Here is a 26,397-nt window from a genome sequence, read left to right as displayed (position 1 = left end):
TTACAGGATGTTTCTGACAAATTATTTTTTCTTCTGTGACTATATATATCTGATTCAGTTTACAAAAGAAAAATGTTTAAAATCCAAAGGCCTTGTTGACCCAATTTCTAAGTTGACTGTCCTTCTAAGTAAAGAACTACCTTTCTGACTGATTGGGAAGTATCTTAAAGTATGTCTCTACTGAGAATAGGGGACTGGCTAAATTTGAGTTTGACATTGTAACTCTTTTCATCTGCTTTTTATATCCTATACTAAATGGTGTCGCAAAATCCTCCCAGGTAGAGCCCCAAGAAATTTCGGTGTAATAACCAATATCACTTGCCATCATAATCTATATATCTCACATAGACAAATGAGAGTTATTAGAGAACATTACATTATATTATCATTGTTAATATTGGATATTAATATGTCATGTGAAAGATATTATAGTCTGTTATGGAAATTTCATTAGTAGAAATTAGCTTAATAAATTGTAGTAGCTTTTATCTGCATACTCACTTCAAAATACTGTAAATTATTTAGAGTAGTGATTTAACAGACACACTACTGAACACATGTGTAGCTCTCCAGAAAAAGTGAATTTTGTCACTAGCCATCATCAATGGAGAGCATAAGTTCTCAAAAACACAATTTATTGAAATTGTCTACAATGCCACAAGACTCAAATTTTCTAGAGATCATCCTATTGTTAACAAGAAAGTATATCAAGCAAACATTGAGACTATCATGAGTTTCATTTCCATGAAAGCAAAACATATAATTATACAATAAATTATTATATCATAACTTTAAATTCCTTATTGTGACTTAAAATTTGAATTTTCCATTACTTTATATTCTATCTGGAATGGTTGCTATTGCAAAATAAATAATATATATTCATTTAAAGCTTTTACTTAAAGAGGGCCATTTTCTGTTCTGCATAAAGTATTGACTGCAGCCACACCAACCAGTCCTTGGTTGAACGAGCTCCAGTTTCCAACACAATATCCATCTTTTGCAAATGGTTTGCCCAGGTGCACAGGAAATTAGCCTGCTTTGACATATGGAGATCAGTGCCTCTGCATCAGCTTTAATGTGTACATTTTCATACATCTCATTGTTATTTTAAGATTATTACTGGAAATCAGGGTGTTCTTTTAACCATAGCAAACAAAAGTCCTTTCACAATATTGGTTTTGGATCGATCAAACCCCCAAACATTGAAACTGCTCTGGCGGAGGGGTCGAAAAAACGAGGAATGAAGCAAAATAAACAATGAAACCAGGATACGAAAAACAGAAAGTTCCTAGGTGTTTGCCTGTCTCCAAGCATTCCCCTTTGTCCACACAGCTTTGGTCCAAAAGGTGCAGTCTTCGGTCAGACTATGATCAAGTTCTGGTCAGCGGAGAAGCCGGGAGAAAAATGCCCCAGTGAGACTGGCCCCAGGCCTGAGCGCACAGCAAACCCCGACTGTCCTCGGCGCGTTGGTGGCGGGATGGGCAAGGCATCACAGCTCCCAGACTCCGGACCCCAGCTCGCACTTCCGCCCCGCACCCCCACCCATGCGCGTGCCCCGCAGCCGGGTTACCAGGCAACGGGCTGCCCCTGCGCGAAGCTACTGGGGTGGAATGCATGGGGGAAGGCAGTTGGGAGAACTTGAGCAGCAGAAATGAGTCCGGGTAAGAGTCCTAGAGGAGGGGCCATGGGAAGTGGACGGGTAGTGGAGGGTGCCCGGACCCGTTCACCCCCAAGGCTGGTCCCGGAGTGCCGACTTCCTGACTAGCAGCACACCCCTGCTCTCCCCCCCCCCCCCCCCCCCGGGGACTAAAGCACCGCCTCCATCCCCACGCCCAGCCTTTGCTTCCAGCAGCTGCGCCACCAGGTCCCGCCGCGCTGCGTGGCTCCGGCGCGCCCTCCCGTGGCCTCTTAGGGCGTCCGCGTCCGGAATCGTAAGGTTGGCCTCCCTTCTCCCAAAGAAACTAAAAGCCACCTATTATGGTTCTGTTACAGAGAAGCATCCGGAGGAAGAGGATGAAGTTGAGTGCGTTCTCCTCTCAGCGTCCAAGATCCTAAATTCCTCTGACCGGGTAAAGGAAAGTGGTGGCAGTGAAACAGGTGAAATCTCCAAGGCCAAGGAGTCATTGGGGAACATTATTAGAGAACATCCACTGGCAGTAATGTTTCTGCCTCTTACTACAGGCAAAGGGTACCCTTGTCTAAACCCACTGGCCCAAGAGGTGCACTCCCAGGACATATGTACTTCCAGTAACTATTATTAAAGTACTAGGTAACACAGCACACCTACTTTGTGCCAGATGGTGTTCCAAGCACTTAAGTATATTCATTTAATCATCACAACAACCCTATGAAGTAAGTACTACCATTATCCACATTTTACAAGTGAGGAAACTGAGGCACAGAGATTAAATAACTCCCCAAGGTCACATGGCAGCAAATGAAAAAACCAGTAAGTATTCAGCAGAATGGTGCCAGAGTCCAGGCCTTAACCATCATATTATACTATACTGCTTCTCCAAATATCAAATAAGAATGATATTTTGGACAGATGCTAAACAGATATATATTTTAACAAAAGGAACTACTTTTTGCAGTAAATATGTGTGGACCACAGGATATTGTATAGGGAAGATATTTGAAATAACCAAAGAGCTATAATTCAAGCTCCACATAAACCATGAATAAGATGTAAATACCCAACTAGGGGTATCATACTGAGAATACTGAAGTTGGACTCCCACTCCTTGAGAGAAGCCCAAGGAGCCTACACACCTCTTGCAGGAGGCTGGTGGTCAGTGTGACATGCCAGGGAAGGAGCAGAGCACTCTGAGTAGAAGGCGGTATCTAGAATGATGGGCCAAGTTAGGACCCCTGGTTGCCTAAAACCCACATGTGACATAGGGGTGATCTGGACACAGAAGTGACATGAGGTCAGGACAGGATTTCTGCATCTTCATAAATCCAGGACCATCCCAAACACCTTGTCAAGCAAGGTCCCTGAAAGAAAAGCTAGAGCAGCCACATGTCACCAGACCAAAGACACCTGGATGCCCAGGGACCACCAGTGTAAACATCTCAATGGAGGCCAGCAGGACAGTGCAATGACCTGCCAGCTGTCCACTCTTCTGTGCCCCAGCATCCATGAGGATATTCAGGCATCCTTGTGCAATCAGGAAACATGAACAGGGAGAAAGAGTCTTCACAGAGAGTTTAGAGGTTGCGTCAGCTCAATATTTACCTCAAAAAGAGCATTTAAGGTGAGAAGAAACCGAGGTAATCTAATTTGGCAAGCTCGTGTGTTATCTAACATGAGTGAGATTCAGGACTCTGGGGAAAGATCCCAGCATAATAGAAAATGAAGTTACAGGGGCGCCTGGGTGGCGCAGTCGGTTAAGCGTCCGACTTCAGCCAGGTCACGATCTCGCGGTCCGTGAGTTCGAGCCCCGCGTCAGGCTCTGGGCTGATGGCTCAGAGCCTGGAGCCTGTTTCCGATTCTGTGTCTCCCTCTCTCTCTGCCCCTCGCCCGTTCATGCTCTGTCTCTCTCTGTCCCAAAAATAAATAAACGTTGAAAAAAAAATTTTAAAAAAATGAAGTTACAGGCAAAATAGTACATACACTTATTTAAGAGATATAGTGTATCTTGCGAAAGCATAGGGGCTCTAAGTGCAGGGTCTAGCAAGGGCAGGTTTTCAGCAACATAGATTCTAAATCAAGGGCTGCCTTGGATGGCAAAATTAGGAGGTATGACTTTGTTCCCTCCCTTTTTCTGTTCTATCTACACCTTATTGTCACCGTGTGATCCATTCCCTGAGTACTAACCAACAGAATGTTGACCCGTTTGCATCATGCTGAGTTACAAGAAGCTGTGTAGTATTTCTTAGGTCTCTTTAATTCTAACAGAATAAGTGGTTAGCCTGTGTAACCTTTGATTTATTGGAATGGATATTTGAAGGATATACTTTAAACTTCAAGATATCCAGTGTGTTGTTTTTAGCACCCCTGTTCTACCTAAGTCTTCATTCATTCATCCATTCATTCATTCATTCATCTAACAAATATTTTTAAGCAAGTGCTGTCCTAGGTGCTGAGGATCCAATAGTGAACAAAATATGCAAAATCCCTGCTCACATGAAGCTTACTTTCTGATGGGAGGAACAAAGGAGACTGTGTGTAAGATGGGAGTAAATCCCATGGAGAAAAGTAAGGCACAGAGGGAACAGGGGAGTATGTAGACTGTCAGAGGTGAGAAGTGTGCATTTTAAATAGGGTGGTAGGAGAACTCACTGGGCAGGTCACATCTGAGCAAAGACCTGAAGGAGGTAAAAAGTAACCAGTGCAGTTTTCTAGGGAAAGGGCAGTCAAGGCAGAGAGAATAGCAACTGTGCAGGCCCTGGGGTAGGAAGATGCCTTGCATGTATGAGGAACAGCTGGTGTTGGCGGGAGCAGAATGAATAAGGGGGAGGGGCAGAGAGGGATCAGAAAGGAAACTGGGGAGGAGGGCACTGTATTTCTGCATAAGGATCTGGGGGTTATTCTGCACAAAATGGGAAACATTAGAGCATCTGGAGTGGCCATTTCTCCCCTCCATTGCAATTGGAAGTTTTAAGTCTATCAAATCATCATCATGTTGTTACTAACCTCGTCTCTGTATGAGTGATTAAATACTTCTTGAGCATTTAGTATGTGCCATGCATTCTGCAAAGGACTTTACCTACCAACGAGATGCTAACTAGGGTTATCCCTCATAGCAAGTGTGTCGCAAAGCCAGGATTCAAGCACAGACAACCTGACTCTGTAGCTCCCGTGACAGTGCCTCATGCAGACAGTGTCACACCTCATTAAGGCTTTGTAAAACAGTTGCTTCTGGGAATGAATTTGAATTGTCATAACAAAACCTCATATTTGAACCTGAGAATTACAAAGCTTTGACTACAGAGTATCTAACATCCTATATTACAGCATTACTATGCTGCATTGTAAAAACTCATTTGTTCTCCTTGGTCTGTTAACTGCAAGTATGCACTTAATATAGGCATATCTCAGAGATATTGTGGGTTTGGTTCCAGACCATTGCAATAAAGAGAATATCACAATAAAGTAAGTCAAATGAAAAAAATAAAATAAAATAAATAAAGTGAGTCAAATGAATTTTTTGGTTTCCCAGTGCTTATAAAAGTTATGTTCAGAGGCGCCTGGGTGGCGCAGTCGGTTAAGCGTCCGACTTCAGCCAGGTCACGATCTCGCGGTCCGTGAGTTCGAGCCCCGCATCAGGCTCTGGGCTGATGGCTCAGAGCCTGGAGCCTGTTTCCGATTCTGTGTCTCCCTCTCTCTCTGCCCCTCCCCTGTTCATGCTCTGTCTCTCTCTGTCCCAAAAATAAATAAAACGTTGAAAAAAAAAATTTTTTTAAAAAGTTATGTTCATATTACTGTAGTCTTTTAAGTGTACATGAGCATTACGTGTAAAAAAACAATGTACATACCCTAATTTAAAAATATTTTATTGGGGCACCTGGGTAGCTCAGTTGGTAGGCATGTCAGACTCTTGATTTTGGCTCAGGTCATGATCCTAGGGTTGTGGAATCGAGCCCTGTGTTGGGCTTCTGCACTGAGCATGGAGCCTGCTTAGGATTCTCTCTCTCTCCTTCTGCGCCTCTCTACTGTTCATGTGTGTATATATACATACATATATATATATGTATGTATATATATATATATGTATGTATATATACACATACACACACACACACACACACACACACACACACATATATATGGCTAAAAATGCTAAACAAGTTATAGTTTATATATATATAAATACCGAAGTTGGACTTTATATATAAAGGGTGTGTGTGTGTGTGTGTCTGTGTGTATATATATTATATATATATATATATATATATATATATAAGGGGTTTTCTTGTTTTTCACTTCTGACACTAAATATATGTATATATATATAGCTAAAAAATGCTAAAGCGAGTTATAGTCACAGATTACAGATCACCATAACAAATATACTAATAGCAAAGATTTTTGAAATACAGTGAGAATTACCCAACTGACACAGAGACACAAAGTAAGTGATGCTGTTGGAAAATGGCTCCAATAGACTTGCTCGACACAGAGTTGCCACAAACGTTTGTGAAGCACAATAAATCGAGGGGTGCCTGTATATTGAATACGACATAATCCTCTGTAGGTTTCAGAATAAATTCCCCATTTCTCTAATCGCCTCAAAAGCCATCTCACTGATAACTATCTTTTCTTTTTTCTTTTTCTTTTTTTTTTAGTTCATGTCTTTTATTAACCCATATACAATTACTTGTCTTTGGGTTTGTTGAAGCAGTAGGTCAGACAACATTTGCCATAATGTCTGTCAAAGTGGCTGGCTATAAAAACCCCAGCGCCACATTCATTGGAAGGGCACTCCAACGAAGGCGACTGATTTTGCCATTCTCATCCACCTTATAGTATTTCAGGACAGCCAGTTTAACCTTCTTTCTCTTATGCTTACTCTTCTTGAGAGTGGTGAAAGACGTCTCCTTCCTTTTCTTAGCACCACCACAAAGTCTCAACGAGATGAAGTGGACTCCTTTTGAATGTTGTAGTCAGGCAAAGTACGTCCATCTTCCAGTTGCTTGCCAGCAAAGATCAAACTCTGCTCATCAGGAGGAATTTCTTCCTTATCCTGAATCTTGGCTTTCATACTTTCTATTGTATCCGAGGGTTCAACCTCAACACTGATGGTCTTTCCTGTAAGGGTTTTCACAAAAATTTGCATCTTGATTCCACCGCAGATGGCAGATCAGAAAGGAAAGCTATGCACCAGCCCACAGGGTTTTCTTGTTTTTCACTTCTGACACTAAATATGGGACAGCTAGAGAATTTAATTCAATATAATATGATTACTATTTCTTGCATTCCCAATAGAGTATAAGCTTCTTCAGGGCTGGGACCATATCTTCCACTCAGTCTACATACCGCTCAATATTTCATGTTTAGCAAGGACTTAATAAATGATGACCTGTCATTGTGTTTCCTCTAAAGTTCTTCTTTGGTAATTTCCCTTCCAATTCTAGAATCACATAACTCTATGCAGTTAAGTATTGCTGAATTCTAAGATTAGTTTTCCTTTGGAAATAAGTAGTAACCAAAGTCTCTGAAACTCATTTAAAAAACAAAAACTTATTTTAATAGCCTTTAAAAATTGATAGGGGCCCCTGGGTAGCCCAGTTGGTTAAGCATCCAACTTCAGCTCAGGTCATGATCTCGCAGTCCGTGAGTTTGAGCCCCATGTCAGGCTCTGTGCTGACAGCTCAGAGCCTGGAGCCTGCTTCAAATTCTATGTCTCTCCCTCTCTCTCTCTCTCTACCCCTGCCCTGCTCGCACTCTCTCTCTCCTGAAAATAAATAAACGTTAAAAAATTAAATAAATAAAATTTGATAAATCCAACTCTCTGCCTATTCTCTATCTTCACTGAATCATCTGAACATTGCAGGGGAAAACCACTCACTTCTTAGTCATAACATGGATCTCAGTGCTATTTAGAAAACTACTTCCCCATGGCACAAAAACAGACACATAGACCAATGGAATAGAATAGAAACCCCAGAACTAGACCCACAAACGTATGGCCAACTCATCTTTGACAAAGCAGGAAAGAACATCCAATGGAAAAAAGACAGTCTCTTTAACAAATGGTGCTGGGAGAACTGGACAGCAACATGCAGAAGGTTTACACTAGACCACTTTCTCACACCATTCACAAAAATTAACTCAAAATGGATAAAGGACCTGAATGTGAGACAGGAAACCATCAAAACCTTAGAGGAGAAAGCAGGAAAAGACCTCTCTGACCTCAGCCGTAGCAATCTCTTACTCGACACATCCCCAAAGGCAAGAGAATTAAAAGCAAAAGTGAATTACTGGGACCTTATGAAGATAAAAAGCTTCTGCACAGCAAAGGAAACAACCACCAAAACTAAAAGGCAACCAACGGAATGGGAAAAGATATTTGCAAATGACATATCGGACAAAGGGCTAGTATCCAAAATCTATAAAGAGCTCACCAAACTCCACACCCGAAAAACAAATAACCCAGTGAGGAAATGGGCAGAAAACATGAATAGACACTTCTCTAAAGAAGACATCCGGATGGCCAACAGGCACATGAAAAGATGTTCAGCGTCGCTCCTTATCAGGGAAATACAAATCAAAACCACACTCAGGTATCACCTCACGCCAGTCAGAGTGGCCAAAATGAACAAATCAGGAGACTATAGATGCTGGAGAGGATGTGGAGAAATGGGAACCCTCTTGCACTGTTGGTGGGAATGCAAATTGGTGCAGCCGCTCTGGAAAGCAGTGTGGAGCTTCCCCAGAAAATTAAAAATAGACCTACCCTATGACCCAGCAATAGCACTGCTAGGAATTTATCCAAGGGATACAGGAGTACTGATGCATAGGGGCACTTGTACCCCAATGTTCATAGCAGCACTCTCAACAATAGCCAAATTATGGAAAGAGCCTAAATGTCCATCAACTGATGAATGGATAAAGAAATTGTGGTTTATATACACAATGGAATACTACGTGGCAATGAGAAAAAATGAAATATGGCCTTTTGTAGCAACGTGGATGGAACTGGAGAGTGTGATGCTAAGTGAAATAAGTCATACAGAGAAAGACAGATACCATATGGTTTCACTCTTATGTGGATCCTGAGAAACTTAACAGGAACCCATGGGGGAGGGGAAGGGAAAAAAAAAAAAAAGAGGTTAGAGTGGGAGAGAGCCAAAGCATAAGAGACTGTTAAAAACTGAGAACAAACTGAGGGTTGATGGGGGGTGGGAGGGAGGAAAGGGTGGGTGATGGGTATTGAGGAGGGCACCTTTTGGGATGAGCACTGGGTGTTGTATGGAAACCAATTTGACAATAAATTTCATATATTAAAAAATAAATAAATAAATAAATAAATAAATAAATAAATAAATAAAAGTGAACAAAGGGGGAAAAAAAAAAAAACTACTTCCCCAGAAAATGCTTTTTCAAACCTTCTCCAAGATAACTATTTCACTCTTGTTTCCTTAATCTCCAAAACCTCTCACCACTAGCTCTCAACTCATTAACATAATCTCACACTACATGAAAATGGAAGCAATCAGATCCAAACTCCCTTCTTTCCTGCTCAAACTTAAATTTTGCTAACCTACCTGCTTCTCTATACCCATATTATCTGCTGTCCCTCATTTCTTTTTCTTTTCAAGTTTTTATTTAAACTCATTTAACATACAGTGTAGTATTAGTTTCAGCTGTACAATATAATTATTCAACACTTCCATACATCACCCAGTGCTCATCACACAGAGTTGCCACAAACGTAATCTCTATCACCTATTTAACCCATCCTCCTCCCCTCTCCCTTTTGGTAACCATCAGTTTGTTCTCTATAGTTAAGAGTCTCTTTCTGGATTTGCCTCTCTTTGTTTTTTCCTCTTTGCTCCTTTGTTTTGTTTCGTAAATTCCACATATGAGTGACATCATATGGTATTGGTCTTTCTTGGACTTATTTCACTTAGCATAGTTCCTAGCTCCATCCATTTCCTTGCAAATGGTAATATTTCATTCTTTTTTATGGCTAATATTCTATTGTATATGTATACACCACTTTTCTTTATCCATTCATCAATCAACGGACACCTGGGCTGTTTCCATAATTTGGCTATCGTAGATAATACTGCTATAAACATCAGGGTGAATGTACCCCTTAGAATTAGTATTTCTGTATTCTAGGTAAATACCTAGTAGTGCGATTGCTGGATCTTGGGTAGATCCTAACATTTTGAGGAAACTCCATACTGTTTTCCAGAGTGGCTGCACCAGTTTGCATTCCCACCAACAGTGCAAGATTGTTTCCTTTTCTCCACATCCTCACCAACACCTGTTGTTTCTTGTGTTGTTGATTTTAGCCTGACAGCTGTGAGGTCATATCTCACTGTAGCTTTGATTTGCATTCATGTTTTTATTGGCCATCTGGATGTCTTTGAGAAAATGTCTATTCGTGTTAATTGACCATTTTTAATTGGATTACTTAATTTCTGGGTGTTGAATTTTATAAGTTCTTTATATATTTTGGATACTAGCTCTTTATCAAATATATAAATATCTGAGATTTGTAAATACCTTCTCCCATTCTGTAGGCTGCCTTTTAGTTTTGTTAATGGTTTCCTTTGTTGTGCAGAAGCTTTTAATTTTGATGTAGTCCAACAGCTTATTTTTTATTTTGTTTCTCTTGCCTCAGGAGACATATCTAGAAAGAAGTTGCTATGGCTGATGTCAAAGAAGTTATTACCTGTGTTCTCTTCTAGGATTTTTATGGTTTCAGGTCTCACATGTAGATCATTAATCCATTTTATTTTTGTGTGTGGTGTAAGAAAGTGGTCCAGTTTCATTCTTTTGCATGTTGCTGTCCACTTTTCCCAACACCATTTGTTGAAGAGACTATCTTTTTCCCATTGGCTATTCTTTCCTGCTCTGTTGAACATTAATTGACCATATAATTGTGGGTTTGTTTCTGGATTTGCTATTTTGTTCTATTGATAGATGTGTCTATTTTTGTGTCAGTACCATACTGTTTTCATTACTACAGTTTTGTAATATAGCTTAAAGTCAGGAATTGTGATGCCTCCAGCTTTGCTTTTCTCTAACAAGGTTGCTTTAGCTATTCAGGGTCCTTTGTGCTTCCACACAAATTTTAAGATTGTTTATTCTAGTTCTGTGAAAAACGCTTTTGGTAGTTTAATAGGGATTGCAGTAACTGTGTAGATTGCTTTGGGTAATATGGACATTTTAACAATATTTGTTCTTCCAATCCATGAGCATGGATGTCTTTCCATTTCTTTGTGTCATCTATAATGTCTTTCATTAATGTTTTGTAGTTTTCAGAGTACAGGTCTCTCACTTCTTTAGTTAAGTTTATTCCTAGGTATCTTATTATTTTTGGTGCAATTGTAAATGAGATTAATTCCTTAATTTCTCTTTCTGCCACTTCATTATTGCTGCATATAAATGCAACAGATTTCTGTGCATTGATTTTATATCCTACAACTTCACTGAATTCATTGATCAGTTCTAGCAGTTTTTTGGTGGATTCGTTCAGGTTTTCTATATATAGTATCATGTCATCTGCAAATACTGAAAGTTTCACTTCTTCCTTACCCATCTGGATGCATTTTGTTTTCTGATTGCTGTGGCTGGATTTCCATTACTATATTGAATAAAAGTGGGGAGAGTGGACCTCCTTGTCTTGTTCCTGACCATAGAGGAAAAGCTTTGTTTTCCCCCATTTTGGATGATATTTGCTGTGGGTTTTCATACATGGACTTTATTATGTTGAGGTGTGTTCCCTCTAAACCTACTTTGTTAAGAGTTTTTACCATGATTGGCTGTTGTACTTTGTCTGCATCTATTGAAATAATCATATGGTTCTTATCCTTTTATTAATGTGCTATTTCACATTGATTGTGAATAGTATACCACCCTTGCAACCCAGCAAGAAATTCCACATGATCGTGATGAATGATGTTTTTAATGTATTGTTGGATTTGGTTTGCTAGTATTTTGTGGAGAATTTTTGCATATATGTTCATCAGGGGTATTGGCCTGTAGTTCTCTTTTTCGTGTGGTCTTTATCTTGTTTTGCTATCGGATAATGCTGGCCTCATAGAATGAATTTGGAAGTTTTCCTTCCTTTTCTATTTTTTGGAATATTTGAGAATAGGTATTAACTCTTTTTTAAATGTTTGGCAGAATTCACCTGTGAAGCCATCTGGTTCTGGAGTTTTGTCTGCTGAGAGTTTTTTGATTACTGATTCCATTTCTTTGCTGGTTATCAGTTCAAGTTTTCTATTTCTTCCTGTTTCAATTTTGGTACTTTATGTCTCTTAGGAATTTATCCATTTTTTTCTAGGTTGTCCAATTTATTGGCATATAGTTTTTCATAATATTCTCTTGTAATTGTTTGCATTTCTGTGGTGTTGGTTGTTATTTCCCCTCTTTTATTTGTGATTTTATTTATTTGGGTCCTTTCTCTTTTCTTTTTGATAAGTCTTGCTAGAGGTTTATCGATTCTATTGATTTTTTCAAAGAGCCATCTTCTGGTTTTGTTGATTTTTTTTTTCTTTTTAGTTTCTATATCATTTATTTCTGCTCTAATCTTTATTATTTCCTTCCTTTAGATGGCTTTAGGCTTTGTTTGTTATCCTTTTTAGGTTAGATTATTTATTTGAGGTTTTTCTTACTTCTTGAGGTAAGTCTGTATTGCTATAAACTTCCCACTTAGCACTGCTTTTGCTGCATCCCAAAGGTTTGGGGCCATTGTGTTTTCATTTTCATATGTTTCCATGTATTTTTTTTTAATTTCTTCTTTGATTTCCTGGTTGACTCATTCATTGTTTAGTAGCATGTTGTTTAACCTCCATGTGTTTGTGGTCTCTTCACAAATGTTTTCTTGTGGTTGACTTCTAGTTTCATAGTGTTGTGGTCAGAAAAGGTGCATGGTATCATTTCAATCTTTTTGTATTTGTTAAGACTTGTTTGTGATCTATTCCAGAGAATGTTTCATGTGCACTTGAAAAAAATGTGTATTCTGCTGTTTTAGGATGGAATATTCTGAATATATCTGTTAAGGCCATCTGGTCCAGTGTTCCTTGTTGATTTTGTTTAGATAATCTGTCCATTGATATAAGGAGGATGTAAAGTACCCTACTATTATTATCAATTAGTTAATTAGTTCCTTTATATGCCTTGTTGCTTTTGTTGTTGTTTTGTTGTTATTGTTTTATATATTTGGGTGCTTTCATATTGGGCGCATAAATATTTACAATGATTGTATCTTCCTGTTGGATTGTCCACTTCATTATTATATAATGCCCTTCTTTGTATCTTATTACAGTCTTTGTTTTAGAGTCTACTTTGTATAAAGTATCAGTATTGCTACTCCAGCTTTCTTTTGACGTCCATGATAATGATATGATAAACGTTTCTCCATCCCCTCACTTTCAATCTGCAGGTGTTTTTAGATCTAAAATGAGTCTCATGCAGGCAGTATATAAGTAAGTCTTGTATTTCTATCCATTCTGACACCCTGCATCTTTTGACTAGAGCCTTTAGTCCATTTACAGTCCAAGTAATTATTGATAGATATGTTTATATTGCCATTTTACTTGTTTTGTGATTGTTTCTGGAGATTTTCTTAATCATTTCTTGTCTTTTTTTCATGGCTTGTTGATTTTCTTTAGTGACATATTTACATTTCTTTCTCTTTATTCTTTGCATGTTTATTAGTGCTTGTTGATATATACTTACCATTAGGCTTGTATATAACCTTTTCTGTAAATAGCAGTCTAAATTAAGTTGATGGTCATTCAAGTTAGAACCCATTCTTTTTCCCTCTCCTCCCCACATTTTAGTGATACATTATTATATTTTATATCCTTTGGTGTGAGTTCCTTGACTGATTTTTACAGAAATATTCATTTTTACCACTTTTGTGTTTTCTACCTTTATACTGTCACTTTTGGTCTCTCCTTTCCACTGGAAGAGTCCCCTTTAATATTTCTTGCAGGGCTGATTTAGGGGTCATGAATTCCTTTGGTTTTTGTTTGTCTGGGGAACTCTTTATCTCTCCTATTCTGGATGATAGCTTTGCTGGATAGAGTATTCTTGGCTGCAGATTTTTCCCATTTATCTCTTTGAATATATCATGCCACTCCTTTCTCATTTGCAAAGTTTCTGTTGAAAAATCTCCCTCTAGCCTTTTGGATTTTACCTTGTAAGTTAAGGACTTCTTTGTCTTGCTGCTTTTAAGATTTTTTTATCACTGTATTTTGCAAATTTAATTACAGTATGTCTTGGCCTGCTTTCTGTTGATTTTGATGGGAGTTCTGTGTGCCTCCTGGATCTGGATATCATTTCCTTCCCCAAATTAGGGAAGTTTTTAGCTATTATTTCTTCAAATAAATGTTCTGCCCCCTTTGCTTGCTCTTCTTCTGGGACTCCTATAACATGAATGTTATTACATTTGATGGAGTCACTGCGTTCCCTAAGTCTATTCTCATTTTGCACAATTCTTTTTTCTCCCTTTTGTTCAGCTTACTTTCCATTACTCTAAGTCATTAATTCATTTCTCTACTTCTTCCAGCCTACTGTTCATTGCATCAAAGGTGTTTCTAATCTTGTTTATTGGACTCTTCATTTGATTATTTTTTAACTCTTTTGTCTCTGTGGTAAGGATCTCGCTGACGTCTTCTATTCTTCTCTCAAGCCCAGAGAGTATCCTTATGATCATTGCTTTAAATTCTCAATCAGGCATGTTACTTACATCTGTTTCACTTAGATCTCTGGCCTTGGCCTTATCTTGTTCTTTCGTTTGGGACAAATCCTCCATCTTTGCATTTTATCTAAGGCTCTTGCCTTCTCTGTGTTAGAAAAACCAGTTATGTCTCCTGCGTCTGAAAGTAATGGCCTTAAGAGGTCATGTAGTGCCCAAGGCCTGGCACTTCAGGGAATGTCTCTGGTGTGATGCATACACTCTGTTTTTGCATTCTGGCTTCTCTATCCTTCAGGCCAGTCATCTGCAGAGGCTCTCCTTGCATGCTGTGGGCAGTGTTTGGTCCCTGGCCTGAATGTGGTGAGTTTTAGCTCACAGATGTGCTCTGGTCTGCTTGTGAAATGAGACCTGTCACCACCTCCACCAGAACTGAGACCCTGCAAAACTCTCTGTATTGAGACATGGTGTGGACAGGGTTTTGCACTAATCTTCTGGGGGAGGGACCTGCCGCACTGGAACTGAGGCAAGCATGTTTGAGAATGGAAGTTCCACTGAAGTGCAGAGGGGGTGGTACTTGGTGTAAGCAAGTTAGGCAGCTAGTGTCTGCACTGCACTGCTTCTTGCAGGTTATTCTGTGTTTATGCTGAAGGGTAGGAGGGGGTGGAAATGGCACCGGCCAGCTCCTTTGTTCCTGGAGAGGTGTCTGTGAATGATGCCCCTCAGGGATGTGCTCTGAGAAGAGCAAATAACCCCACTGTGTGCCCCACACGCTCTTCAGATTGCTATTTCCACATTGTCCCCTGGTTGTTTGTCTGCCTGTTCTCTAGATGCAGCACAGTGCTCTCTGGGCTCTATCCCAACCAAGCCTACTGATCTTTAAAACTCCAGGCTTTAAACCCCACTGGTTGCAAGAACTCATGGAATTCAACCCCTCTCACTTTCTAAGCCATTGGCTTTGAGGAAACATTCTCGGCTTTGAGGAAACATTCTCCTTATGAATTCCCCTGTGTGTTCCTCTCCCTTCTTTTTTAGCAACCATGTCTCCTTCCCTTGTATAGCAGCCATGATCTGTTTCTCCCCTAAACCACATTTCCACACTTCCTGTCATCTTCAATGTGGCCTCTTCTCTCCCTTTAGTTAAGGAGATTTTTCTGTCAGTCTTTAAGTTGATTTTTGGGGTAGTTAGGATGATATGATAATTATCTAGTTGTGTTTGTGGGACAAGGTGAGCCTAGGGTCCTCCTACTCTTCCATCTTCCTGCTCCTATTCTTGCTGTCCCCAGTTTCGATGGAAGAATTACCCCTGCTCAAAGCTCATTTCCTCTTTATCAAAGCTCTCCTGGAATTCTCAAGTACTCAGATTCTGCAATTAGCCTCCCTCATCCTTCAGAATTACTCTTCTCCCTTTCTACTACATGATTCCAGCAGCAAGCAGGCATGTTAAAATCTCCCATGGTTAAAAAATTCTTCTTGACCTTCACATCACTTCTAACATGCATACACCCTATTCCACTAGGCACTCTATTTCTTTCCACAGTAAAATTCAAAAACAGTTGCCTATATTCAGTGCCCACAAACCTTTACATTCCATTCTCTCTAGCCACTTCATTTGGGCATTTGTGCTGTCACTGCACAGAAACTTCCCTTGTCTAGGCCAGTAGTGACACCTGTATTTTCCAATAGTGTTCATAACAATTCCCCTGAATCAGAGACAGGAAATCCCACTGCCTGTGGATGTCCACTTTGATGTCTAATAGAAAACTTAATTTTAACATGTATAAAAATTTTCCCTAAAAAATCTTCCTACTCTATTCTTTTCCATTTTAGTAAATAACACCATCATTCATCATCCATCTGTTCTCACCAAAAACTCAGGAGTCATCCTTTCTTCCTCTCTTCTGGCTACATTTAATACCCCAGCAATGCTGCTGGTTTTATACCCAGAATCTATTCTAAATCAACCTATTTTTCTCCATCTTCCCCTCTGCCATTCTAGTCTAAGATACCTTTGTCTCTCACTTGGATTACTGCAGTAGCCCTGCAATTGCCACCTTATAACCCATTATCATGTGGCAGAGTGACCTATAAATGTTTCTTTTCAGATCAAATCATTCTTCTGATTGAAACCTTTCAAAGTTTCCCATTTCACTTAAAATAAAAGCAAAACCACTCGGGTTGGCCCACAAGTTCCTACATAATCTATTCCTGTCTCCCCCTCTCACCTCTAATCATACCGGGCTTCTATCTGCTCATTAAGCTGAGGCCATATTGACTTTATTTCTGTTCTGCAAACACAGATAAACATATTCTGCTTCAGGATCTTGCCATGTCCTCTGTTCTGAATCTCTTCCTATAGATATTCACATGGATGGCCTTTTCTTATCATATGGGAATCCCAGCTAAAAACTCATGTGACGAGATAGGTCTCTGCTAAGCACTCTCTCCACTGCTGTCCCCATCCTCCCTGTCACATTAGCCTATCCTCTTTGTGTTATTTATCCCTATTTGTAAGTATCTTGTTTATTTTTTTCTTTTTTTTTTTTTCCTGTTCATTCTCCAGAATGGAAGCACCATGACCACAGGAGCCTTGGTTGTCTTATTCATTGCTGTGTCCTTAGTATTTACCTACAACAGAATACCACACATTGGACACTCAATACTTGAATGAATGATGTTGAAGGAATGAATCACTAAATGTGAAACAAAAAAGCTAAATCACTAACTTATAAAAATTATTCTAGACTTTCACATAGAGATTTTAGAGCCAAGGAAGATCCCAGACCTCCTTGCCCCAGCACCAAATGAAAAGATCAGTAACAACAACAAAATAGAAAACCAGCAAAAACTTCACCAGCAGCACCTGAAGAAGGAAATTGGAAAATAGGGGCCAAAGATAAAAACAGAAGATGCTGGCAAGGCAAAGTACAGACTACCTTCTAACACTGCTTCTGACTTTTAGAATAAAACAAGTCAAATCCTGAAATATTCATTAATGCCTCTCCCACTCCAAATGTGGATACAAAAAGAGGAAATACCTGTGTCTTCCTTTCTGCTGATTGGGGTTTGGGTGGGTACAGAGGAGCAGCTGGGAAGATAGATGAGTAAACCTGGACACTGATCAACAGGGGCTTACTTTGCTCTAATGAAAGAAGTTAGGAGTAGGGCTGCCACTAGCTCATGGGGTGCCTCTGTGTGGATTAGAGAAAGGTATAACCAAACTCTAGGTATATGCAAACCCAAATGGGGTACTGGTTAGCTGACTGTAGTGGAACATGGGACACATTTCAGCCCACATATATCTTCTGGCCAGGAGCTCTTGTGTAGTGAACAACCTGTACGGTCTTATGTGGCAGTCCTAGTTCCAGGACTCTGTACTGAATTAAGGAAATAATCCCAATCAAGAGAATATCTCCTTAGGGTAACAGGATATATCTCCTATAGATTTCTAAGTAGTCTCAGAGAATAATAACAACAAAACAGCAGAGATCACATCCTCCAGCAAAGGCTTCACACAGCTCCAAATGATCTCTCTTACCCCAGACCTCAACACCTAATTTTTAGGCTACAGAAAATGGGTAGGAAAACACACTGGCCCTAAAACTGTATCTCAGAGGAATAGACCATTGGACTCTGGGAAGGATGTCAAGAGAAAACATCTACATTATGTCAAAGAAAACAAATTCTGAGCAGAGCTGCTCAGGTTACACTGACCTACATGAAAAGAAGCAACCTGGTAACTGCAATCATACTGTGGTCAAAAAAGAAGGAAGAGATGGTGGGAAGCAAATATATGTAGAACCACTATATGAATCCCACATTCTTTCTTTAAAAACTTACATTTGTTATATTCCTTCAGTAAGTCTCTAAATTTATTTTGACCCAGTATTTCTTACTTGGTTTTAGCAAAAGAAATCCTGTACTTTGCCTTGAATTTGCAAGTCCTCCTAACTGAAACAAAGGAAATCTATGCGGAAAAGGGAGGCTGGCCCTACTGATGCAGAAAGGAGATGGAATTTTGGACAGTAAATCCATCAAGAATAAAGTTGAAGGCTGAAAATATTTACAATAATAATGTCCTATCTTTGTGTTTAGCTCTGTGGAAATCATAGTCACATAGCAAAATGTAAAACATCATAAAACATCACAGTGTGAAAATAATATAATGAGCAAATATCATGAAAAGTAGGGAGTAAATGTGAGAGCAAGTATAATGCTAATTTTCTCATCATTTACTTCCTTTCTTGGCAGGGAGTAACTCAATACTGAATACAATGGAAATGAATGTTATTTAAAAAATAAAAATTCCAATCTCTTAGTCCTTCTTGTGATATATTTCCATTAGCTCAGAGGGATCTCATAGGAAATAATCTTTCATGTAGTGAAAAAAATTTGAATACTAGTGATAACTTCAACTATTTGCAGTTTTCTTTATTCTCTTAAACATAAATGTAATACCATTTATCAAAGTAAAATGTATAATATCCCACTGTTCTAAAGTCATTTCTTTTTTCCTGCATATATGCATAGACAGCTGACTGAAGGGAGGGTACCTAAAATTCATAACGGTTAATTCTGGGCAATGGGATTCTAGGTAATATATGCTTTTTGATTTTAATTTTTATCTATTTGAGGTCATTAGAAGTTGTCCTTGAGTCTGAAAAAATTGGGGGTACCTTGCTGCATTAGTCTGACCTCATCTGAGTTTGGTTTTTTTTTTTTTTTATGTCTCTGAGATAAACATTTCAGACTACCATTTTATTCCTAGTAAGATGCAAAGTTCAGCAATATCTAGAGGACTCGCTGTCCTCCTCTGCCTTCTGATGAAGGTGGGAGTCTTTAATTGGTGAAATGGCTCCAGGCTCTGAACCAGAGTTGCTCTCTCAGTGATGAGGGCCAGATGGCAGATAAGAGGGGTGCCTATACTTTGCAACCAGCTCCTATGACATCTGGTAGACTGTCATTTGAAGGAGAGATGTGCTGACCTCTTTTAAAACCTTCTCTTAGGGCAGAAATTGTCATCCTAGAAGAGCATTCTATCATAACTCTCACTTCATTTGGGACACTGAATATTTTTAAAAGTCTTTAATAAAAATTTACAAAGCAAGCTAAAAGCCTATTTGGATAAAGAAGGATGCATGTCAGGAAATCTGCAGTTTATAGTCTCTCCTGTTACAGATCTATAATCTATTTTCTAGGAAGGTATACATAGATCTTTATAGTACCTTGCTTAAAGGCATGACAAAAATTATGCTTTGTTAATCCATTTTGTTTTCCATGGTAAGGAGGAAAAACATCACATGGCCATTTCACAGACAGAGACCTATACAGTACTTTGTGAAAGGTCTCCCATAACAGGATCATTAGTTGTTTTTATTTTTTTTTTAATGCAGTTTACATTGCAGAAACAAAAATATTTGTTTTTGAGAGTTCCAAGTTTGGCATTACACGTTAATGGCCTATTATAAAAGTAAAACCATGGGAACGCAAGCTGGTGCAGCCACTCTGGAAAACAGTATGGAGGTTCCTCAAAAAATTAAAAATAGAACTACCCTACAACCCAGCAACTGCACTACTAGGCATTTATCCACGGGATATAGGTGTGCTGTTTCGAAGAGACACATGCACCCCCATGTTTATAGCAGCACTATCAACAATAGCCAAAGTATGGAAAGAGCCCAAATGTCCATTGATGGATGAATGGATAAAGAAGATGTGGTGTGTGTGTGTGTGTGTATGTATGTGTGTGTATATATATATATATATATATATATATATATATATATATACACACACACACACACATACATATACACATACATACATACACAATGGACTATTACTTGGCAATCAAAAAGAATGAAATCTTGCCATTTACAACTACATGGATGGAACTGGAGGGTATTATGCTAAGTGAAATTAGTCAGAGAAAGACAAAAATCATATGACTTCACCCATATAAAGACTTTAAGAGACAAAACAGATGAACATAAGGGAAGGGAAACAAAAATAATATAAAAACAGGGAAGGGGACAAACATAAGAGACTCATAAATATGGAGAACAAACAGAGGGTTACTGGAGGGGTTGTGGGAGGGGGGATGGGCTAAATGGGTAAGGGAAATTAAGGAATCTACTCCTGAAATCACTGTTTCACTATATGCTAATTTGGATGTAAATTTTTAAAAATTAAATAAATAAATAAATAAATACAGAAAGAAAATAAAACCACTATTTATAACCTCCAGAAGGCATTTTAAGTCAAGCAAAAATTATTTGACTTTATTAAGTGACTAACATTGGGTTCTTCTTAAGGTGAACATCAAACTTCTCATTATCTCTGTCTCACTATCCAAGAAAGTTAGGAGGCTATTTTGCATCACAATTGTTTTAAAAAAAACTTAAGAATTAGATCACATGGTTTTTCAATTTTGCTTTTTAGAATATGGCTGCATGTCGGAATCAGAAAATCAAACCCAACCACAATCAGCATTGAAAGTAAGTTCATTTTCATTTCATCTTATTTTCTCCAAATACCTATGTAAAGGCTGATCTTTTTCAGAGTAAATATTTCCTAAATGCACATGGGTCTTCCACAAAAATCTCCATGAAAATGGATTGGAGAATTGGCAAGAATGACTAAGAATGTGAGTCCTCTGACCCTCATGTGATCCTTTCTGGAAATAGGCAACTTTGGGGGATACATATAAGAAGAAGTAATAACAGTTTCAAAACTGATCAATTTCATACTCTGTTTGTTATAGGCCCTTCAGCATCAACTGGAATCATTTCAGGCTCTCCGAATACAGACTTTGCAGAATGTTAGCATGGTATGTTTCTTTTAATCTCTATATGGGAAATAGCCAAACTTAAGATACCACTCCACATTTGTAAGCTAATGATCATTATCCAACTGATTAGTTTATGTTAGAATATAATAAAAGGTGGGGCGCCTGGGTGGCTCAGTCAGTCAAGCGTCCGACTTCAGCTCAGGTCACGATCTCGCAGTCCGTGAGTTCAAGCCCCACATCGGGCTCTGGGCTGATGGCTCAGAGCCTGGAGCCTGCTTCCGATTCTGTGTCTCCCTCTCTCTCTGCCCCTCCCCCATTCATGCTCTGTCTCTCTCTGTCTCAAAAATAAATAAACGTTAAAAAGAAATTAAAAAATAAATAAAAAATTTAAAAATTTAAAAATTTAAAAAAATAAATTAATTAAAAAAAAGAATATAATAAAAGGTTACAAATATTCCAGGCTCAAAATTTGTTTGAGGGGAACTATTTCTGTTACAGTTGAATTTGGGTCAACTATAGTCAAAAAGAAATAGTACTCGCCGATTTTTTAAAAACATGTATGTTTAAAGTGCTACCTATATACAGTCTACAAATAGGAACTCTCATTATAAGTGATGTGAAATCTAACTCAAACTGACTTAGGGAAAAAGTGTACTTGATGAGCACACATAACTGAAGAGCCTGGGAACGGTTCACCTGAGGATGGCTTAATCCATATGATAAGGACTTATGTCATAAGGAACAACTCTCCTTATTTTGGTTCTGCTTTCCACTGTAATGGATTTTCAGACTTCATGTCTGAAGCAAAAGAGCTGCTAGAAGTTCCAGGCTTTTATCCTCCCAGATTCCAGCTGGAGAAGAGATGATGCTTTTCTCTCTTAACAGTTTTTCCTAAGGTTCTTGGCCTGACTTGGCTGCCCCAGATTGGGTCATATGCAATGCCTGAGCCAATCCCTGTTCAAAGGGAGGCAGTGTTCAGACTGGTTAGCTCTCGGTCACATGCAGCTGCAAGTGGGATCACCAAAGGCTCGTGGGACTTTATCCAGAACAAATAAGGGACAGTATTTACAGAGGATAGGGTATGGATACTGGTGGTGCTTAACACAACACATATTCACTAAAGACCTAATATAAACTTCATCCTAATATTCTTGTACTAAAAGCAACTGCAAGGAAATGGAAAGAGAAGATAAACTCCTCCTGAGTGACAGAATGGATTCTATTCTGAGGACAGAGATCAAAAGTCTCTGCTTTATTCAACAATGTAAAACTCAAGCATCCAAAATTACTTGAATATTGTTCATAACATTTTATTGCTTTACTAAATTTTTTCTGTTTATCATATAAGAAAGGTATAATTTTCTTAAAAATTCCTTTAATAACAGAGGAATATAATATAATAAATACATAATATATATATATTGTAATATAATGTAATATAATAAATTACATTATATGAATGAAAAGAATTTTTATGTGCAGGAAATTTCAAGGTATCATAGTATCTGTTATTGCTATACATTCATAAGTTTCTAAATCTGGAATCAAATTCTAACATGATCAATTTATCTTTTAAAGGTACAGTCCGAAATCAGTGAAATCTTGAACAGAAGTATTATTGAAGTAGAAAACCCACAATTTAACTCAGAAAAAAATCTAGTATTCGGAACACGCCTTGAAAAAGCTTTGGTATGTTATTCTGTTCAAAACTACTTCTCTATTTAGGTACTTCAAAAATGTTACTACAACCAGTTTATCTTCCCCTTTACATTCTTACCTTCTTCGTGGGGCAAATGGACTTTGTGGGGCCGAGGAATACCTAAAAGATTCCCAAGTAAACTGAAATACAAGGCAGGTTTTTTTAGCGTTTCTATCCACTTAGGAATTGTTCTACTTTTAGTAGGATTGACCTAGACCTGAGGTGAATTCCCTAGAAACAAGCTGGAACGAGAGTCACTCTGTCTACGCTGATTAGAACTCGCACTTCTAGAATAGTCACAGCCCTAGAATCATCCAAAATAGGAAATGCAAAGGTTGACCAACAGCCCAGAAGTGGAAATATTCATTTCCCTTAAACTACCTACTGCATTTGACCTATTGCTTCTATCTTCCCCATTGATCTATGATGGCCTCTTGAAGGATTCTAAATTTCTATTTCTGAAATTGAGGGGTTGGCCCATGTATGTCACCCTCTGAGGAAATAAGCGCAATTTCTAAGCAAATTGTGAAGACCAGAGTTACAGATCTCAAAATAACTGTTGTTAGATTTTTCTAGAGAAAATTAATCATATTTGTTAGGTTTCTTTGCTGTAGAAATGGATAAAATGTTCATTTTGGTTATAAAAGCAAATCCTCCACAAAATATTTTCTTGATTTGCTGGTAATGTGGCAAATGATAATACATTTACAGTGTGCTTTTTATTGTCACTAGCCTATAGAGAATCAAGAAGAAATCCTTTCTATGGAGAAAATTCATCCTTTTGAGGAGTCTAATGCTATTCATTCAATGGAAGAAAAATTCAGCAGTGATAGTGTTAACAGTCTCTCTCAAGGTATAGATATGACATCCCAGATAAATTTCAAGGACGTATTAACTCTGAGAACTTCAACAGACAATTCACCTTCAAAGATAATTATGAACCCTTCAGAAAATTCTGACATGTTGAAAAATTATAGTAATCTTTATAATTTTCTACCTAATGTACCTCAAAATGTGATGTCTCAAGCTGATACAGTAATTCTGGATAAATCCAAAATTACCGAGCCTTTACTCAAGCACAGATTTTGTGAAAACTTAGATGATATCTGCCATTCTATCAAACAAATGAAGGAAGAGCTACAAAAGTCACATGATAGAGAACTGGCACTTACAAATGAACTTCAAACTTTAAAAACTGAAAGAAATGTTCCAAGCAATGGTAAATATGAACTGTCTTCAATTCACAAAGAAAAAAATAATTTTATTAAGGAAGAAAATATAGAAAGTAACTTAAATGAAGATATGAAATCAAAGAGAATTTCTGAATTAGAGGCATTAGTAAACAAATTACTCCCACTCAGGGAAACAGTGTCAAAATTCCATGTGAATTTTTGCAGGAAATGTAAAAAATTATCTAAGAGTGAAATACACAGGGGAAAGAGAAATGAGAAAAACAGTAAAGAAATTCCTATCACTGGCAAGAATATTACAGATTTAAAATTCCATACCAGAGCTCTAAGACATACACTGCCATTCTCTGACTCAACAAAATATGAAATAAAAGACAAAGAAATGCAACCGTTAGTAGTAAAACAAGGGCCAATAATATTTGAAAATGAGAAAACATCCAAAGTCAATTCTGTTACTGAGCAGTGTGTTGCAAAAATTCAGTACTTACAGAATTACCTAAAAGAGTCTGTGCAGATACAAAAAAAGGTAACAGAACTGGAGAATAAAAATCTAATCCTTAAGACCAAAATAAAACCTCTTGTCTTTACCACACAATCTCTAATACAGAAAATCGAAATATATGAAAAGCAACTTAAGAATTTGGTTGAAGAAAAGAACACTATTCAGTCCAAGTTAATTAAAAAAGAAGAAGATGGTAAAGAATGTCTTAAAGAATTGAAAAAAATAATTGGTAAATATAATGTTCTCATAGGACAAAATAAAACTCTAGAGGAAAACAACAATCAACTTTCTTTGGAGAAGCAACAAATGATAGAAACATTAGATCAACTAAAAAGCAAAGAACACAAAACTCAAAATGATATGGCCATGGTCAATAATGAAAATAATCGTATGAGTATAGAAATGGAATCAATGAAAACAAATATTCTATTGATACAAGAAGAAAAGGAAATGCTAGAGAAAAAGACATACCAGCTTTTAAAGGAAAGAAGCTCGCTTGAAAATGAACTGAAGGAAAACCAACTAGAGATAATGCAGCTAAAAGAGAAGGAAATATTGGCAAAAACTGAACAAGAGACACTTTTTCAAATAATAGAAACAGTTAAAAATGAAAAACTTAGTCTCGAAAAAACATTACAAGAATCTATTGCTGCTAGACAAATGATGGAAAGAGAAATTGAGAATATTCAAAAATACCAATCTACTGCAGAAGAGAATTTTCTGATAGAAATTAAAAATGCAAAATCAGAAGCAAGTATTTATAAGAATAGTTTGTCAGAAATGGGCAATGAATGTGAAATGTTATCAAAAATGGTAATGGAAATTAAAACAGATAATCAGATTCTAAAAGAAGAACTAAAAAAACATAGTCAAGAAAATATAAAATTTGAGAATAGCATCAGTAGACTTGCAGAAGACAAAATACTTTTAGAAAACTATGTAAGAAGTATAGAAAATGAAAGGGATACCTTGGAATTTGAGATGCGGAATCTTCAAAGAGAATATTTAAATCTAAGTGAAAAAATCTGTAGTCAACAGAGTGACCTATCAAAAATGGGTTATATTTCAAGAAGAGAGAAATTCCATTTTGAAAAGTATGATATTTATGAAGACATTTCTGGCTCTAGGAGTAGGCCTTTGGCTCCTGATTTGAAAGGTATGTAATATTGTGGTGGATTAGTAGAGATGTGTATAAGATTTTTTTCACCTACTGGGCACTAGCCAGAGTTCAGTAATAAGAAGGAAACTTTTAAGATAAATACAATTTAGTCTTATAAGATCTGTATCCAATTTATTATACAGTGGAATTTAGGAATTTTGCTCTTTTGATAAAAGTCATGTTGTTATTTTACTTATATTATTTCTATACATTGTATATGCACAAAGCAGGGAGCAAGATTTTTTATTTTGTTTTCTGAAGTATACTTGGCACTCCCACCTTAAAAAATTCTTTTTTTCCCCCAGGAAATCCAAGTCAAGTGTATCAATTGCTTCCATCCAAGATATGTAAATAAATTTCTAAAATGATTGTTTCAAAATCCTTTGTCCAGTCCTTTTTTCCACAAAATTGCTATAAATTCACTTTTATATAGGTTTATAATTACCTTGTAATTGATTAGGGTAATTTTTAATTAGAAACTGGAATTAGGTATATATTTTTATATTGTCAAGAACTGTGAACAGCCTTGAGATTTTACTGAACTTGTAAGCTAATGTTAGTCTGACACAGTTTTATGGGTTCCAGTGGAAGACATGAAAGTCCTGTGTCAGAGATAAAGGACAGTTTGTTACAGCAATAGCAGTAGCCAGAACACCAGCACTTTCGCGTCGATTCTCCAAGCCCCAATCCCTACAGGCAACATGAAAAGGGTCACACAGCAGTAGAG

The 26,397-nt window shown here is 37.8% G+C and overlaps 2 protein-coding genes and 1 pseudogene across 4 annotated transcripts in view; 1 reads left to right on the top strand and 2 right to left on the bottom strand.

Annotated features, from left to right (window-relative positions):
• The window catches only part of CB1H4orf47 (chromosome B1 C4orf47 homolog), a 533,217-nt gene that overhangs the window by 473,751 nt on the left and 33,069 nt on the right, over positions 1-26,397 (bottom strand). The window lies entirely within an intron of this gene.
• CCDC110 (coiled-coil domain containing 110) lies at positions 1,521-26,049 on the top strand. The gene is made up of 7 exons (XM_015080372.3): positions 1,521-1,664; positions 1,996-2,100; positions 20,772-20,827; positions 21,094-21,159; positions 22,699-22,809; positions 23,552-25,667; positions 25,976-26,049. The coding sequence occupies exons 1-7, from the start codon at positions 1,655-1,657 to the stop codon at positions 26,023-26,025; spliced, it is 2,514 nt and encodes an 837-aa protein (XP_014935858.2). The 5' UTR covers positions 1,521-1,654; the 3' UTR covers positions 26,026-26,049.
• On the bottom strand, positions 5,960-7,561 carry LOC113604640 (ubiquitin-40S ribosomal protein S27a-like; annotated as a pseudogene).

Source organism: Acinonyx jubatus, chromosome B1 (genome assembly GCF_027475565.1).
Source record: "Acinonyx jubatus isolate Ajub_Pintada_27869175 chromosome B1, VMU_Ajub_asm_v1.0, whole genome shotgun sequence".
Classification (NCBI taxonomy): domain Eukaryota; kingdom Metazoa; phylum Chordata; class Mammalia; order Carnivora; family Felidae; genus Acinonyx; species Acinonyx jubatus.
The sequence above is the reverse complement of the archived record's forward strand: the minus strand, read 5'-3'. Positions and strand labels throughout refer to the sequence as shown.